Source organism: Falco biarmicus, chromosome 9 (assembly GCF_023638135.1).
Source record: "Falco biarmicus isolate bFalBia1 chromosome 9, bFalBia1.pri, whole genome shotgun sequence".
NCBI lineage: Eukaryota > Metazoa > Chordata > Aves > Falconiformes > Falconidae > Falco > Falco biarmicus.
The window spans coordinates 55,860,886-55,876,869 of NC_079296.1; the positions used below are offsets into that span (position 1 = coordinate 55,860,886).

The following is a 15,984-nucleotide window of genomic DNA, read 5'->3' on the forward strand; positions in this document are numbered from 1 at the left end:
CGGTGCCCGCCGGCCGTGGCTGCCCCGCACCGAGCCCAGCCCGGCTTTAGCGGGCGCAGCCCCCTGCCCGCGGCCCCCCCGCCACGCCGCTGCCCCCCGCCCGCGGCTGCAGAGGGAGGTCGACGCTGCGCGGCCGGCGGGTGGGGAGCGGAGCGGGAAGGGGCGGAGCGGCGCGGCGCGGCCGCCAGGGGGCGGGCGGGGCCGGCCCGGTGCGCCCGCCCCGCCCCTCCCGGCCCGCCCCTCCCGGCCCGCCCCTCCCGGCCCGCCCCTCCCGGCCCGCCCCTCCCGGCCCACGTGCGCGCAGGGCCCGGCCGGCGGGGCAGGGGGCGCTGGGCCGCCCGCAGCCGCGGGGGCGGCGCCCTGACGTCACGCACCTACGGCACAGGCGGCCGCGGGGCGCCCGCACTGTGAGGTCATCGCGCGGCGCGGCCCGGCCCGGCCCCTACGGCCGCCGCCGCCGCCGGCGGAGGAGGAGCGCGGCGGCAGCATGGCAGAGGCGGCGGCGGCGGAGGAGGCGGGGGTGCCGTCGCCACGGGTGGGCGCGTGGCTGCCGGTGCTCGTGGAGCAAATGGTGAACGACACGCTAGTGGTGACGCTGAGCTGCGGGGAGCGCCGCTTCACCGGCGTCCTGCTCGACTGCACCAAGAAGTACGGCTGGCGGGGCGGGGGGGGCCGGGAACCGCGGGGCGGGGGAGCAGCGCTGCCCGGCGGGGGTCGGCGGCCCCGCGCTGCCCCGGCCGCCGGCGGCGCTCGCTCTTTGTTCGCCGGGGCGGCCCGGCCAGGCGGGAACAAAGCGGCCCGGGGCCGCCGGCGGGCGGGAGCGGGGCCCGGGGTGGCGGGGCCGGTACCGTCCCGCAGCCGCCGGCCCCGCAGCCCCGCGTGGGAGGGAGAGCTGGGCGTCCGGGGGGCGGCGGGCCCGGCCGTGGGGGCGGTTGGGCTTCGCTGTGTGCCCCCCGCGGCGCTCCGCGGGGCCGGGCCGCTGCCCTCGCACACGGCCCGGGGCAGGGGCTGAGCGCGTCCCGGCCCGGTACCGGGGCTGCCCGCTCCCCAGCCGCCGACCTTCGCGGCGCTCGGCCGCCCTTGGCGGGGCTGCAGCCCGGCCGGTTTTGCCATTTTCTTCCCCTTTCTTCCCTCCCCCGGCCGCGGCCGGCGCCCTGTGACCGCCCTCCCGGCCGTGCCCGGCCGCGTTGCCCTTGGCTGGGCCGCGGCAGCGGTACCGGGGGTCCCGGCGACCCTCCCGGGGGGCTGGCGCGACCGGGGCACCGGCGGAGCCCCACGGCCTCCGCTCCGGGTGGGCCGGGCCCCCTCGCCCCGGGGTTGGGGGGCGCTCGCCGGTGAGCGCCGTTTCACACCAACGGCAACTTTGACACCATTTTCGAACGCCGAGGCTGGGCAGGGCCTTTCCCTGGGCTGGCCCCGGCCCCGGCTGGGGGGGGCTCGGTTCTGCCGCCTCGGTGAATGAACTACCAGGTTAGTGCTGGGCAGCAGTACAGCCAGCTGCATCCCTGTGGTTCTTCTTGGAAGATGTATGAAGCAAGAATTCTGAACTTAATTTTCATCGTTTATTTAGTTTCACGTGGCTATCCTAGAAAATTGGAGCCAGATTTTCAAAAGTATTCAGGCATCCAACTGCGTTAACAGTCTATAAACCCTGCCCGCTGCAGCCAAAGCAGGGAGCAGTGGGTACCTCCAGCCAGTGTGCAGCCAGCTGCTTCTATCTTATCACATTCCACTTGTCTCCCTCCTTAGTGACAATGTGCACGTTTTTACACCTCCACCCCAACCTTTCTCTGTGATTGTTTTTTTTCTTTCTTTCCCGTCTGCCCAAGAAAGGGCCAGATGGGTGTTTTCTCCCAGGCTTGGAGCTGCTGGTGGTAACACTGGTCTCTGCTGGGGTAGGAGCGCAGCAGGCGGCCCATGTTGTCTCCGAGGCTTAGTGCTCATTCCACTGCTGTTCTGTCTCCCAGGAGACCTGCGGCTCGGCTGGGGGCTGCCTGGACCTGCAGTGGGGATGCCGGAGCAGTGTCCTCCTTTCTGACCTGGACTGGGACAAGGAGGGCAAAAAGAAGGGGTTCTGTTGCTGTGTGTTAACTCATGAGTAAGATAGCTGCCCACATCTCCTCCCACCTGCCCCTGTAATTACAATCTCTGGTGATCAGACTCATCTGTGGCAAAAGGTGAGTTCTTGGATGGGCCCACCTGCCCCCCAGGTTACACAGAGATGGGATTGCTGCTCCCTCTTGTCACCTTAAAATAAGCTAAAACATTTGAGCAGGCCAATTTCATAACCTATTGGTACGGTAGCGCTGCTTCAGGTAGAGAAATAGGGGGAAAAAGCAGTCTGGCTTCTGGGTGCCACCTGGCACTGCATTTCCATCACCTCTTTAGGGCTGCAATGGAGCTGGAGCACATCCCGTAGAGAGGAGCACGAGGCAGAGATCTTGGCTCTCAGCAGTCTCTTGCGGCATGGGGAGGAGAGCCTTGCCCCATGGGGCTGGTGGCCAGGCAGTGGGCCAGGAGGCCTCAGCCCTTTGACTGTCGCGCAGGACCTGAATGCAGAGCAGCCCCTGAGGCTGCATCCCACCCGCGGCAGTCCTGAGCACTGACTGGCCTGCGGTGGCCATAGTAGGTCTGTGACGTGGTGGTCAACACGTGGCTGGAGAGCCATGGCCTCTGCTTGTGGCTGTCAACAGGAGTGGAGTGTTGTATGTGAAGCCAGCACCTGGCTTCCGATGGACCTGGGTGACTTTGGGTGAGCCTGGGGGGTGGGCTGCAAGCACCTTCTCCTTTGCAGCAACCTAAAATTCGGGATGCAGGAGGAAGAAGAGATCATGCTCATCACCTTAACAGCGGAATACAGGGATCAGCCTGCTAGTGGTTGGAAGGTAAATGTCGAGATGTGTCCCACAGGCAGTAGGAATTTGTCAGCTTGATGCTGAACCTCAAAGGCCCCAAGACTAGTCCAGAACAGTGGCAGAGATGTTCTCCCTCCTTCTCCCCGTTGCCCTGCTGATGGAGTGGTGTCTCAACACCTTGCACCAGGGTTACAGTGTGCTTTGCTGGTGCCGCCTGGGCAGCAGTTGGTGTGGGGCAGTGCCACCCCACCAGGGAGTAGGGCTGTGTGGACAGTGGGACAGGGCTGGCGGGAGAGGAGTGACCAGTGTGGGTTGTTTTAAGGGTACCAAAAGAGGGGAGACCCCCAAAGGAGATGGAAAGCCTATATGGTGGCTCTTTGGCTTTCTTTTGTGTTTTAAACTGTTTTTAGCATTATGCAGAAGAGGAATCTGTTTGATTATATTTTTTATTTTATTTCCTAAAATGTAGCGAGTGACGTGGGGAGTTGAGCAGGTGGCAGGCCTGCGACCCTGAGCACCCAGGCAGCCAGGAGATCCCTTTCTGCCCAGGTCCCGGCTGCCAGACTCCCGTTATTTTAGCCACAGAGGCAGGCGCATGTTAGAACCCGAAATCGCCTGCCCAGGTTTACGGGGGCTCAGCCTGCAGGCAGCTTGCGTGGGAAGCAGGAGTGGCTGCAGGCAGGAGCCTGCCTGCCTGCAGCCTGCCTTCTCCCCTGTGCACCGGTGTGCCTGCCTGCCCCCCTGTGCCTTTAGGAACAGTGGGATGTAGTTAAAAATGCATGCCTGACTTCTCAGACAGCTGTGGAATTATTTGAAGAAAAAATGGTTGTTGCCTTCTGACAGGCATCCCTTTTTGACCACAGCCTAGGCAGTGCATGCAGCAAGCACTGGTGCTTGTTATCGAGTGACTGGCAATTAGGTGCTTCTAATAAATTTACTCTTCTAGACAGTAAGCTACATAGCATCCAGGCTCGTGAGGAGATTTAAATGCATTTTGACTGCAGTTACAGTGTTTTTGATAACAAGGCTTGGCAATTTTATTGCAACTGAACTTCTAATGATTGTTATTTTTTTTAATTATGCATGAGTATAAATCAGAAGATTGTGTCTCCTGTTTGAAGCAGAGGTTGCATTGAGGTAGCTTAGCCCATTTGGCTGTGGGTGCCCCAGAAAGGAGGATTACAAACAGGGTGAAATCATAGTATTTCCTGCTGCTTGTAGTACCTGTGCATGCAGTCATGCCCCTAACTCGCAAACTCAGGCACCTTCATCTTAGTTGTGTGGGTCTATATATGCAGAATCAATAGTGACAGACAGATAGAAACAATACATTAATAACATCCAGATTTGTCCAGAAAAGTCTGGGGGATATGGAGAAATACCAATTTCACTAGCTTTCCCTATGTGGTAAAAGTGAGCTTCTCCCAGAAAGTGAAGTGTGTCAGATGAAACATTTATTGTTCTGCAGTGGGTGGAAAGACACCAGAGCTAAATCCTCTTACAAGGAGCTGTGCGTGCATGGAAGGCGGATTCAGGCTGGGTGAGGGGGACAGCAGGGGCAGGCAGCTGGCTAACACTCTCCAAGAGTAGGACTTAATTGAGAGTAGGACTTAATCGCTTTTAGTCAGCCTTCCGATGGCTGAGGGATCCTGATGGAGCTCAGTGTTTCAGTGCATCCCCATCAGGAGTGCATAGTGTGGAGGGATAGAGAAACTGAAAGCAGCCTTGGGTGATGGCGGTTCACTTGCGGTGAATGGGCTCTGCTGGCACCTGGTGATACGGTGACAAGATAAGAGATGTCTGTGCATGGCCTCTCTGCAGCTGTTCTCCTTCCCCCTGTGCCTGAGAAGGTAGTAGGTCTGGGGTGCACATAGTCTCATGGGGAGGCAGGTAAGATGGCAGAACTCTTTCTTGCCTCTGCCCATGACTGGTGTGGTAGGCAGTCTGGAAAAGGGATGATTCCTCAGCAAAACTGCTTACTTAGTCTTCAGAGACGCTTCCAGTATGAAGGAAAAGAACTAGAGGCCCCTTGGCAGCAAGCACATCCATCATCCATGCACCCTGGTTGCGGTGGTGTGCCAGGACACCCATGGGAGGTAGCTGGGGGGTACCTTACAGCAGGTTTCTGATGTCCTGGCTGGAGCCAGAGGAGCTGCAGGGGCTGGAATTTACCATGGCTACCCTTGCTGTCTGCCTGTAACAGCACCCAGCCCAGGGAGCATGGCTACTGCAGGAGGTGCTGGGTGCCCTGCCGAAGCTCCCTGAGGCAGGGACGCTTGTGAGTGCCGGCAGGGAGAGGAGGGAGCTTGTGAATTCCTGCTGCACTGCCTCTGTGCCCTGGGATCCCCAGCCCAGAACCAGGCAGGAAGGATTTGGCCACATGGCCAGCACACCTGGCTGCATATCTTGCAATTCTGAGCACCCTGTGCTGTGGCTGTGCAAAGCACAGCTCTCCCCAGTGCCACAGTATGCCACGGGGGGATGCGGGATGGCGGTGATGGGCCACCACAGCAGGATGCAGGATGCGGTGGTGGGCCGCCAGTGCCAGCACAGGAGCAGTCCTGCCGCACCACCACGCTGCAGTGGGATCTGTGGAGCTCATCTGTCCCTGCCCAGCTGTGGCCCTCCCTGACAGAGCCATTACCTGGCTGTGTGGAAGCCGCTGCCATTGAAAATTAATCTTAAGCTGTTTTGCTGTCAACATGGCAGTTTGTGTAATCCTTGAACAAGGCCAGTGGTGTATTTTCTCTCAGATAGCTGGTGCTACTGCATCTTTGGCCTGAAGAGCTGCTGAACTGGTGCCCAGGTGCAGGGTAACAATTGCGTCTGGGTGAGGAGTCGCTGCAGGATGGCAGCGGTGTGCAGGCACCCCAGTGCAGGCATGCTTGCTTCTTGCCGGGCTGCGCTCCTAGGAGGGCACTGATCCATGTGCTGCCCAGTACCAGGGTCTGCGGAAGCACGTTCCTGTGCCAAGGTGGGCCGTTTCAAACCTATCAGGGTTACCACGTGCTAATATGTTAACTTTACAAGTGTAGATCATCCCATGAGGTTAACTTTTGAGTGCTTGGCTTCTGCTGAGTGAGAAGCTTTGTGCCATGCTGGATCCTCAGGAAGGACATGGATCTGATGGACCTGCCTGCTGGGAGCCAGGCTGTGGAGGGCAAGCAGGAGCTGGGCTCGTGCCATGTGAGGAACAGAAGACTTGTATTTTTTTCTGGTGTGACCAAATTATACAATCTCACTGCATAAAGTAACCAAAATTTATAGCCAGAGCTTTGGAAATGATACCACTTTCAATTGTTTTATGAACGATGCTGACATCTTTGGCTGTACAAACTGTACTTGCTTTCTCAGTTGTCATTTGAAAGACACCTACATCCTTAGTTGTCTCAGTCTTTTGAAAAAACACCCAAACCTTAGAACAAAAACATTTTGTTCCAAATTTGTGGTTTCAACAGTTTAATCCTCTTGACTCGCCAGCATTCAAACTTAGAGCTTCCCAGTTAAACTGTCCTCTGAACAGCAAGGAAGGTCCTGCAGTCTTTGGATAATGGGAAAAGACTTTGGGAAATAAAAAGAGCCACCGCGTTACATTTCCAGGAGGGGCAGTGACGTGGGACCAGAGTCAGACTAATTCCTGCTTGCTTAGTTTATGCAAGCGTTATTTTTAAACTTGGTGGGAGTCTTCATGGAAATCAGGTGAGAGAGAGAGAGACAGTCTGTAGTTGTCTGAGGGAGGAATGAGGCCAGTGGGTGAGAGCCATATTAAATGGGATGATCCATGTTCCCCATTTTCCTGTGAGCTGCTTAAAAAAACCCCAACAAAACGACAACAACAAAAAAAACCCAACCCTGCGTTCTTTTGGCCTCTGATCTTGGGATGGTTTGTGACCTTGGGTAGCACTGCTTTCTGCTGGTGCTCCTGGGAAGGAGACGCCCCCCACCTGTGCCTGCTGAGGGGAAGATGATGTTTTCAGGGTCCTTCCCATGGCAAAGCGGTGCAGCCTGAGGCCAGAGCTGGGGAAGGCGTGGGGAGCCTGGCTGCCTGGAGGAGGCTTCTCTCCTGGCGAGCCCACAGCGGTGACTTTGTGCTTCCCTTGCTATGGGGATGTGTGCCCAAGTGGGTACCTTCAGCTTCTCTTTGGTGTGCTTCTGTGTAATGGCTGCCAAAGTCCTTCTCTCTAACTCCACCAAGAAACTCTTCCCTTGCTCAAGGAAGGGCCCCTCCTAGGGGCTGGAAAGAAAACGATGGCTAGGGAGGAGGGAACTGGGAATGTAGCATCCTAAACTAAAACTAGTGTTTGGTCTGTAGCTGTTCTCCATCTCTTTGTGGCTTCTTCATGACTCACCTATGCAGCATTCAGTTATTATTAAAGAAACTGAAACACTTCACTGATGGTGTACCCTCTACAGAAGTATCTCTGGAAGGCCAAGACAGGGACCATTGCCCATTCTGAGTCAGTGTTTCAGGGCAAATATTTGTCCAAGTGCTGTGTTAGCATAATATTTCTAATGTCAGGCCAAGGGCATAAATCCTGGTGCAGAAACTCAGAGACGTGAATTGCAGTTGTGAGTTTCTGTTCCAGAGGATTTGCTTTTGCCAATATCTGTGCAAGATACTGTGTCCAGACTTTGGTAGCTTGTAATGAGACTTGGCATTGAACAAGACTGTATCATTCTTCATCTTGCTGTTCTGAAGTAGTAGTGTATTCATTATTTTTACAAATAAAGTGATGTATGGAGAGACTGGGGGTAGGGGAGCGGAGCTGTGTGTACCAATGAACCTGTGGCTTGAAAGTGCAAGTTACCCATCCAAGTCAAGATGTTCTGATTTTGAATGAGAAGCTGAAAAATCAGCCATGCAAGTATAGTGTGAAGAAAGGAAGTTTAATAGCTCCCAGAAGGCTTGCATAATCTGTATCACAGCCCTCCTCGTGGCTCTTCCAGCCTGCTGATAAAATAAACTGCTTTGCATGATAAAACTTAAAACTTCTTAGAGCAAAACTTTTTGCAAAGAGGTCATGGAAGGTGGAGATTTTGATCTCTGCCTTTTCTGGCAGAAGAGTTCCTAAATTTTGAGGTGCTGTTATTTCTGTCAGTGGCAGAATTGGCTGCCTTCCCTTAAAAAATCCAGGAAAAATGTTGCATTCTTAGTATGTTGAAGTTGTGGAAGGGCTTTCTTGTTGGTTTTGTGTTTTTTCTTCATTTTTTTTTAAGAAACTAGCATGTTTCTTCTGTACAGTCTTACCAGAGAAGCACATTGCAAACATCCTGACTTTTTGTCTCTTTCCTTCCCTGTCCTTTTTGCCCCATTTCAGGTCTGGATTATTTTGTCTGCCATCCTCCTTTCCCAAGCCCGAGGACCCTCCTGCTGATGCCTGCGCTAACGGAGTTGCTGATGGCAGAGATGCTGTGCAGGGTGAGAGGGAGCCGCAGCCCTCTGGTGAAAAGCCTCCCAAAGGAAATGGTGATGAACAAGTGCCCCCCCTCCTGCCTCCCCCGCCACCTGGCAGCCTTCCTCCTTACCCCCCCTACTTTGAGGGAGCTCCCTTTCCCCGTCCGCTGTGGCTGCGGCACACGTACAACCAGTGGGTTCCTCAGCCACCGCCACGGACTATAAAGAGGACGAGGAGACGCTTGTCGCGGAATAGAGACCCAGGAAGGCTTATCATGAGCACTATCAGGCTGCGGCCGAGGCAGGTGCTCTGTGAGAAGTGTAAAAACACCTTGAACCCTGAGGACATGAGCGCAACTAGGCAGAACGCTAAAACCAGGAGGAAGCTGAGCATTCAGGACAAAGAGCAGAAAAAACACAGTGATTCCAACTACATGGAGAAAAGGAACAAAAGAGAAAAGAGAGAGGATGACAAGTTTTCTGGGGAACTAGTGCATCGAACGCCAGTTATAAAAATATCCTACAGTACTCCACAAGGGAAAGGTGAAGTTGTAAAAATCCCTTCCCGGGTTCATGGCTCAGTCAAACCGTTTTGTCCAGAACGAATATTGCAGAATGGAAGGGAGGACCAAGAGGAGACCAGGGACACTGAACGGTGTCGAGAAACCAAATGTTTAATGGACAAGTCAGCAGGCAGCCAGCTTGCTTCCATTCCAAAATTGAAGCTCACGCGCCCGGTGCATTCCAGTGCGGATGTCCCACCCCCAAAGATACGGCTGAAGCCCCATCGCATAAATGACGGTCAGAGTGTTTCAATTTATAAAGCAGAACTTATTGACGAAATAAATGTACTTCAGAACAGAAGGGAGTCCAATCCTGGCACATTTTACAACGATGAATCCACAGACAGAAGTTTAGCTGAAATATCTTCAGGTAGTTCAGGTGAAGATGACGACTTTAAAAGATTTCCCCAGGGTAAAGATGGACATGATAACTTGGCTTTCCTTATGAAATATCGTAAAAGAAAAGCAGATTCTTCTAGTTTATCAGTGTGTAGTAATGACAGTCTAGACGAGTCCAAGTCTTCTAGTTCAGAAGTAACATCACCAGAAATGTGTGACTTTTTGCCTGGTGATGATGCATCTGTCTCTTCATCTTCAAAAGATGAGCGTAAAATTGTGCCACCACTAACAGTTAGACTGCATACCCAAAGTGTGTCTAAATGTGTCACAGAAGATGGAAGAACTGTTTCTGTGGGGGATATTGTTTGGGGTAAAATTCATGGTTTTCCATGGTGGCCAGCACGTGTTCTTGACATAAACCTTAGCCAGAAGGAAAATGGGGAACCTTCATGGCGAGAAGCTAAAGTATCGTGGTTTGGTTCTCCGACGACTTCATTCTTATCGGTTTCAAAACTCTCTCCTTTCTCTGAATTTTTCAAACTGAGATTTAATCGCAAGAAGAAAGGGATGTATCGGAAAGCTATCACAGAAGCTGCGAAGGCAGTAGAGCATCTGACTCCAGAAATAAGAGATCTCTTAACACAGTTTGAGACATAACTTTGCCTCCAGTATCAGGTGAGTGCTTGTTGGACTACTGCTTCCCATAAATAAACTTGTTGTGTTTTTTAGTCTACATTCCACTGTTAGTTTGGATTTGTTTTTCCTTAAAAATGGAGGTTGACAATTGTTAAATGCCTGGTTGTTGGTGATAATTTCAGTTTTAGTTCCAAACCTTTGGGGGGGACCGTGGGACCTGGAGCCCAGAGGGGAGTACAGAGCAGTTGGCATGAAGAAGCAAGCGTCGTTGGTTCAAAGAGCTAATAAAATTGTAGCCGTGTATTAGTGCTGTTTACAGCTAGCATGTGGTGAGTATTCAGGATACTTCATTTGCATCAGAACTAATCTGGAGCCCTGGCTGAAAGGCTGATAGCTAGTAGAGTTTAAGTTTCTTTGAAATATCTTTTGGTTTAAAGAACTGAAACCTTTCTTGGAATTGAGATTATATTTATCGCATCTTGGTACTGATGCCCAGCAGTTACCTTTAACAGTTAAGGGCCCTTGGATACCCTTTGCTCCCCTGCAGTTTCTCTGACCCCTCTGGTAAGGATCTCTTGTGAAGGCCTCTTCCCTGTGGCTCTTCAAAATGATTGTACCAAAAACGGTCTTTAGCTGAGGAACAGAGTTTCAGTTATTTTGCACAGCACTTGAGGTTTCACTTGTGTCCAAAACATCGGTGCATTGCTGAGGAGTGGCCTGGATCATCAAATTAAATTCTTTTGGCCTTTACATGCAACTTCTTTGTTTGAGGACTTAGGTGGGAGCATAAATGTGGGAGATGATTCTTTATAATGCCTCCACATTTTGCTTTTACTGTTGCAAGCATGGAAGGGGATGGGACTCCCTTTCTTAACAAACAATCAAAACTTTGCCCAGGGTGAAAGTTTGATACCTAAAAATACAGGTTGTGGTGTAACTGGGAATAGAAATACCGTCTGTAACTTCAGTTTATGCTGCCTACTACACTGCCCTGAGTGAAGCCCATGGGAAAAATCCAGCGACTTGAATAAGATCTAGAGTAGTTTTGCTACCTTTCAGTTGTCTCTATCAAGACAAGACTTCATCTGTGATACTGTTAAAGAAGGGGTGGGATTAACTTTTTGTCTGAAAACCTTAACTAATCATTAGGAAGAGTCTTGTCAAAGGTCTTGCTTTATGCAGTGTGGTTCATTATGTTATCCCCTAAATCTTTCTGCTCTTTATCATGCTAGGACTGCATGTACGCGAGCCAGTATGGCTCCTGCTGTAGACTGTTCTTTTCCATCTAAGCTTTTGTAATGCAGTGAGATTATGATGGTCAGTGCTCATGTAATCCTGAGGAGGGAGAAAAGATTATTTTTTTTTTCATACCCTCTGTTGTGAGACTTCACCACTTGCTTAAGTGTGATGAAGGACTTGCTTTGCTTGAATTATTACTCCATCTCAGCAAGCCTGGCTGGTGTAAATAATCAGAACGTGGCATATCCACTCTGTGTGCTCAAGGTGTCTGGACAACGGGATGCTCAAGCAACTGAGAATGTCTTAACTGCAGCAGCAGCATTTAAGCTTCATCCTTGATTGTGTTCTTTCAAATGCAGCTTAACTCTGGCTAAAGATTTTGTTGTATCAAGAGTGTTTGGGTTGGACCGAAATTCTTATTAGCTAGATCTGGAGTATAAATAAACTGGGTGCCCAGAATACGCTGGCCTTGCCAGTGGAAGAATCATGGTCAAAATCCATTGCTCCTGTACGATCAGTGCTCTATTGAAAGGAGCAGCAAGGCTTCATCCTTCTGAAGTCTACACTGTGTGTGTGCATGCAGTTGGGGATGGCTTTAGCAGAACGGGTGTAGTCACTGTTACGGACAGCTGTCAGTGCTGTTGTGAGCTCTGGGTCGGCTGGTGTGCCATGGCAGGTGGCTTTTCAGGAGGAGAAGGGGCAGGGTGAAGCAGTATCCAATCCTTCGGATCAGTCAGATTGGCCATACCAATGTGGAGCAGAAAAGCATGTAGCCAAGAGGAGCTCAAAAGTCCAGACCTGGAAGTCAAAATGGGAGGATGTTTTCCCAGTCCCATGTTAGCCTAAGGAGAACGCTGCCTGTACTTACCGGTAGGACCATGGCAGATGTGGTGCTAATGGTCAGACCTGGCCATGAGATGTGGGTGAAAGGCTGTGGGGCAGGGCCTCAGGAAGGAGAAGCAGCACCTGCTCTGGAGGAGAACTGGGTTAGCAGACACGGTGGGTATCTGTGCTATAGGTACAGAGCAGGAGGGGCGGAGGCAAGTCTGTAAAGTTGCGGAAAGAACAACATCCTGAAAATGATAGGAAGAATGGAATGGCCTGGATTAGACCAGACCTTTCCTTCCCTCTGTACTCTTCAGCCAGACCTCTGCATGTATATCACAGAATCTCAGCATGGTGGGGGCTGGAGGGGCCCTCTGGAGCCCACCCCGTCCCACCCCCTGCTAGAGCAGGGTCCCCCAGAGCAGGCTGCACAGAGCCACGTCCAGGCGGGTTGGGGTGTCTGCAGAGCAGGAGAACCCCACAGCCTCTCCGGGCAGCTGTGCCCGTGCTCACCCTCACAGCGCAGAAGCTCTTATATGTATAGGAATGTCTATAGGTATATCTAACACATATCCCATTTCATTGGCCTCCTTCAGCTGGCTTTCCACAGGTAATTTTCTGCTTTGCATGTGTCTGAGGTGAGCTGCCAATGCAGTCTGCCTGTCTGGAGATGACATGATAGTTGGAAAAACAGCTGCGGTTGCTCAAAACTAGAAAAGCGGAACAAAACAACTTCTTGTGTGCCATATGTCACATTTACATAGGTCCCCGGTTAGACCAGCATGTGTAGTGTTTGGGTGCATCACTTACAAAACAACTCACTATTTCGAAGACTTGTCTGTACCCAGTTTTCTCCATTAAGGAGGATTGAATTTTGTTGTTTTCCTTGAACTTCCCTAAGGTAAAACTGAAATGTTTCTTTGAGTTGCTCATCAACTGTTCTTTCCTGAAGGGTGTAACTTATATTTTCACTAATTTTTGCAGTTCCTGAGTCCTAGGACCATGGTGACATTTGAGCTACGGTTAAAATACCAAAAAGCTTTGCAGCCTTTTTCAAGGCAGTACAGCCTTGTATCTATTAAAGGTACTTTCTAGGAGCAGGTGCCTGACTGGCAATATTGCACGTTGCCGATGTAAAATCTGTTGTGCTGTGACCAGCAGCAGCTCCGCGAGGGCTTGTTGTGGGTAGCGCAGAGCAAGAGTCCCGGAGGTGCCTTCAGCAGCAGCGCTTTGCTGGCGCCGTTTTTGCTAATCCTGGGCGCGGCAGAAGTTTGTGACTGTTGATGCTTTCTGTTGTGAAACTTTAGTCTTCTGCCGTGTGATGCTGTTCTGCCAGTGTGGAGGGTAATTACTGGGAAAAAAATGTATAAACAATTCAGGTGATTTGTGGATGCATATAAAACTGGAACCGGTTGGATTACTTTTTTTGAAAAAAAAACCACCTTGGTTTGGGTTGGAAAAGCTGTTATGGTCACTTCATGGTTTTATTATTTTGTCCTTATACTTTTTTGCAAAGGAAATACTCTATTGAAACCCTGTCTTTAAGTGACTAGTAAAACAAGTTTCTGGAAAAACGACAGGCAGACTTAACAACTCTTAAAACTCAAATTTGTAAGACAATCTTGTTTTAGAGTAGTGCCAGGAGGAAAAATGCCCACTCAGCATCTTCTCATGCCATTTTGTAGCTTCTACCCGTGTGCCACGTCCAGAGAGCCGTTGCACGCTGTAGCTGGGTGCTTGCCATGTTACTCCTTTCTGGTTTGAAAGCACCAGATACTGGCTCACCTCCGCTCCTCGTGGTTTTGGGACCCCAGGCCTCCGTTGTTAGCAGAAGGTGGCTGTGCCCAGGCCCAGGGCTGTGTTAGTGTCGGGATAATGGGCTGCTTGACTGGCCTGGGGAGGCGGATGGGGTGGGAGCCAGGGCACGGCCCGATCCTGCGCTGGGGCTGCCATGGGCAAGAGGAGTGCTGAACTCTGGGGGCGCTGGTGCCGCAGAGGTGGCCGGGGGAGCTGAGGGCACAGTTCAGCATGCTGCCACGCATACCAGGAGAAGGCCAGAAGAAGATGAGACTGATGTTCAGCGAGTCGCCATGTCACCGGGGACGGACATCTCTGAGCTGCTGGCCTGGCATGGCACTGGGAGCCCGGTGGGATATGGTGGCTGCCCATGCCCTGAGCTCCTGATGCCCCGTGGCAGCTGTCCTTCCAGTCCATCCTGATAGAGGTGGCTTTGGTTCCCCCTCGTTCCTGCAGCATCCTTCCTCCCTCGCCTGTGTAACTGCCTGTGTGACTCTGCTATGCGCCTGCTTGGATGCTCGTGATGCTTTTGGCTGCAGGACTCTTGTCTCCAGAGTTGTTTCAGATGGTCAGAAAGTCTTCTGAGAGCTGGAATGTTGCCTGTGGCGTACTGAGTGCTTGTGTCTCCATGTGTGGGACCTTCTCCGAGAGCTGGTCCTGCAGGTTTCGACACTCCCACCTTGACTTTTTTTCCTTGGGAATAAAATTATCCCTTGTGCTTTTGCATTTTGGTTTTTGTTCACTTTCAGGAGCATGACATTTGAGCTTACACCTATGTCAGCTTCAAGTTCCTTGAGTCAAGCATCTTCCATGGTGATGAGCACCCCAGCTTACTTCTGGTTTTATAACCAAGAGGTTTGCTGGCACAGCTAGGGTCTTGCGTTCAGCCACCGGGTAGATGTGGTGGATGGGTGCGTGATGCAGCGTACTGAGCATGCTTCTGGGCTGGAGGGGACCCCCTGCACAGGGCAGGGACAGACCCTTCGAGGCTGGTGTGACACGTGTGGTGTTGGGAACAAGCAGCCCATGGGGTGCAGGAGGGAAGCAGACCTGTGTTTCCTAAGGCTGCCCTGTCCCTGCTCCAGGGAACACATCATGTGGTGGGATCGGGGGCTGTTCAAGGGATGTGTGTTGCTCCGACCCTCCTGCATGGTAAGGGTGTTGGTCTGTGCAGGAACAGGGCCCTTGGCAAGCTGAGCAAATCCAAGTCTTTTTTTTTTTTTTTTTTTTTTTTTTTCTGTCCTGTCATCCTCCCGAATGGTTCCTCTTAATCTCCTTTCCCTGCCCACAGTTTTTTCATGCAGTAAAGCTTTTTACAAAACCTGCTTGTAGGTTTTCATATAAATCTGCATGAAACAAGTTTAACGTATGTATATTCATTTACTTTTTCAGTCTGGAAAACCCTTTCTTTAACCCCAAACCATGGTGGTGGAATCATTAAACTTGAAAATACTGAAGGTTTTAATTTTACTGCTATTAGATTAATAGACTCTCAGTATTGGTACATTTAGCCATTCATCATAAAAAGCACACTGCTACTATGTACAGCAAAATCAAAGCTTGTTGCATACTTGCTATATATAGTAAGCTCTAATGTAAAATTTGGATCGTTGGGTTATGACTTCACCTTCAAAGATGTTCAGGGCTTTATATGTGCATGTAGCCAGTACTGCTTGCCAGCAGTTTTTGAAGCAACATAAATCACTGCTTTTTCCTTTCACCCCTTCTCTTCTGCTCTACCAATGGCACAAAAACCTTATATAACTTTATATAAAGTTCAGGTGATGATTGCTGTGATAGCTGAATTTCTAAAACCACCTGCCTGATCACATGAAATATTTCAGCCCAGGAGATGAATGCTTGAGATTTTTCTTGGCCTCGTTTCTAGATGGTTCAGTCAACTAAAACCAAGCATCCAACTTAATTGCTGTTTCTCAGTCTTCCTCCAAACAGTTCGGCGTCAGCGTCTCTGCATACTAATGCAAAGTAGGAGAACAAGTCTAAAGTAGACTGCATTGCATATTTGTGTGCCCCAGCGCTGGATGTCTGGAGCTGCACGTCTGGTGACATCCCACTGATTTTCCTGTTCCTCAAAGCACTTGCACATTTGGCTTGTGACCACTGTGACTGCATTTGGAGACATTGAGATCTGTGCTGCTTCTCCCTTGTTTGTGCCATCTGTTGCCCCTCTTTCCCTCCGCTCTCTACTCCCAGGCGTATTTTTTGGAAATGCCAGCAGGCCATACATTGTGCTATTTCTAACCGCACACGAGCTGCGCGGATGCCCAAGAATGCTATCTGCTTACGTGAGCTGTAGCTTCAGCTGCCGAAGGAG

The 15,984-nt window shown here is 51.5% G+C and overlaps 1 protein-coding gene across 2 annotated transcripts in view; it reads left to right on the forward strand.

The window, feature by feature from the left end:
• The first annotated feature begins 346 nt into the window (after positions 1-346).
• Positions 347-15,984, forward strand: part of PWWP2B (PWWP domain containing 2B) — a 93,952-nt gene continuing 78,314 nt past the window's right edge. Inside the window, exons 1-2 of one of the 2 annotated variants that reach the window (XR_008823927.1) lie at positions 347-648; positions 8,174-9,827. Coding sequence is in view for 1 of the 2 variants with exons in the window: in XM_056352101.1 (XP_056208076.1) it covers positions 488-648; positions 8,174-9,809 (1,797 nt within the window). In the remaining variant the exon portion in view is untranslated. The remainder of the gene's footprint in view (positions 649-8,173; positions 9,828-15,984) is intronic. The other variant, XM_056352101.1, reaches the window with a different exon arrangement.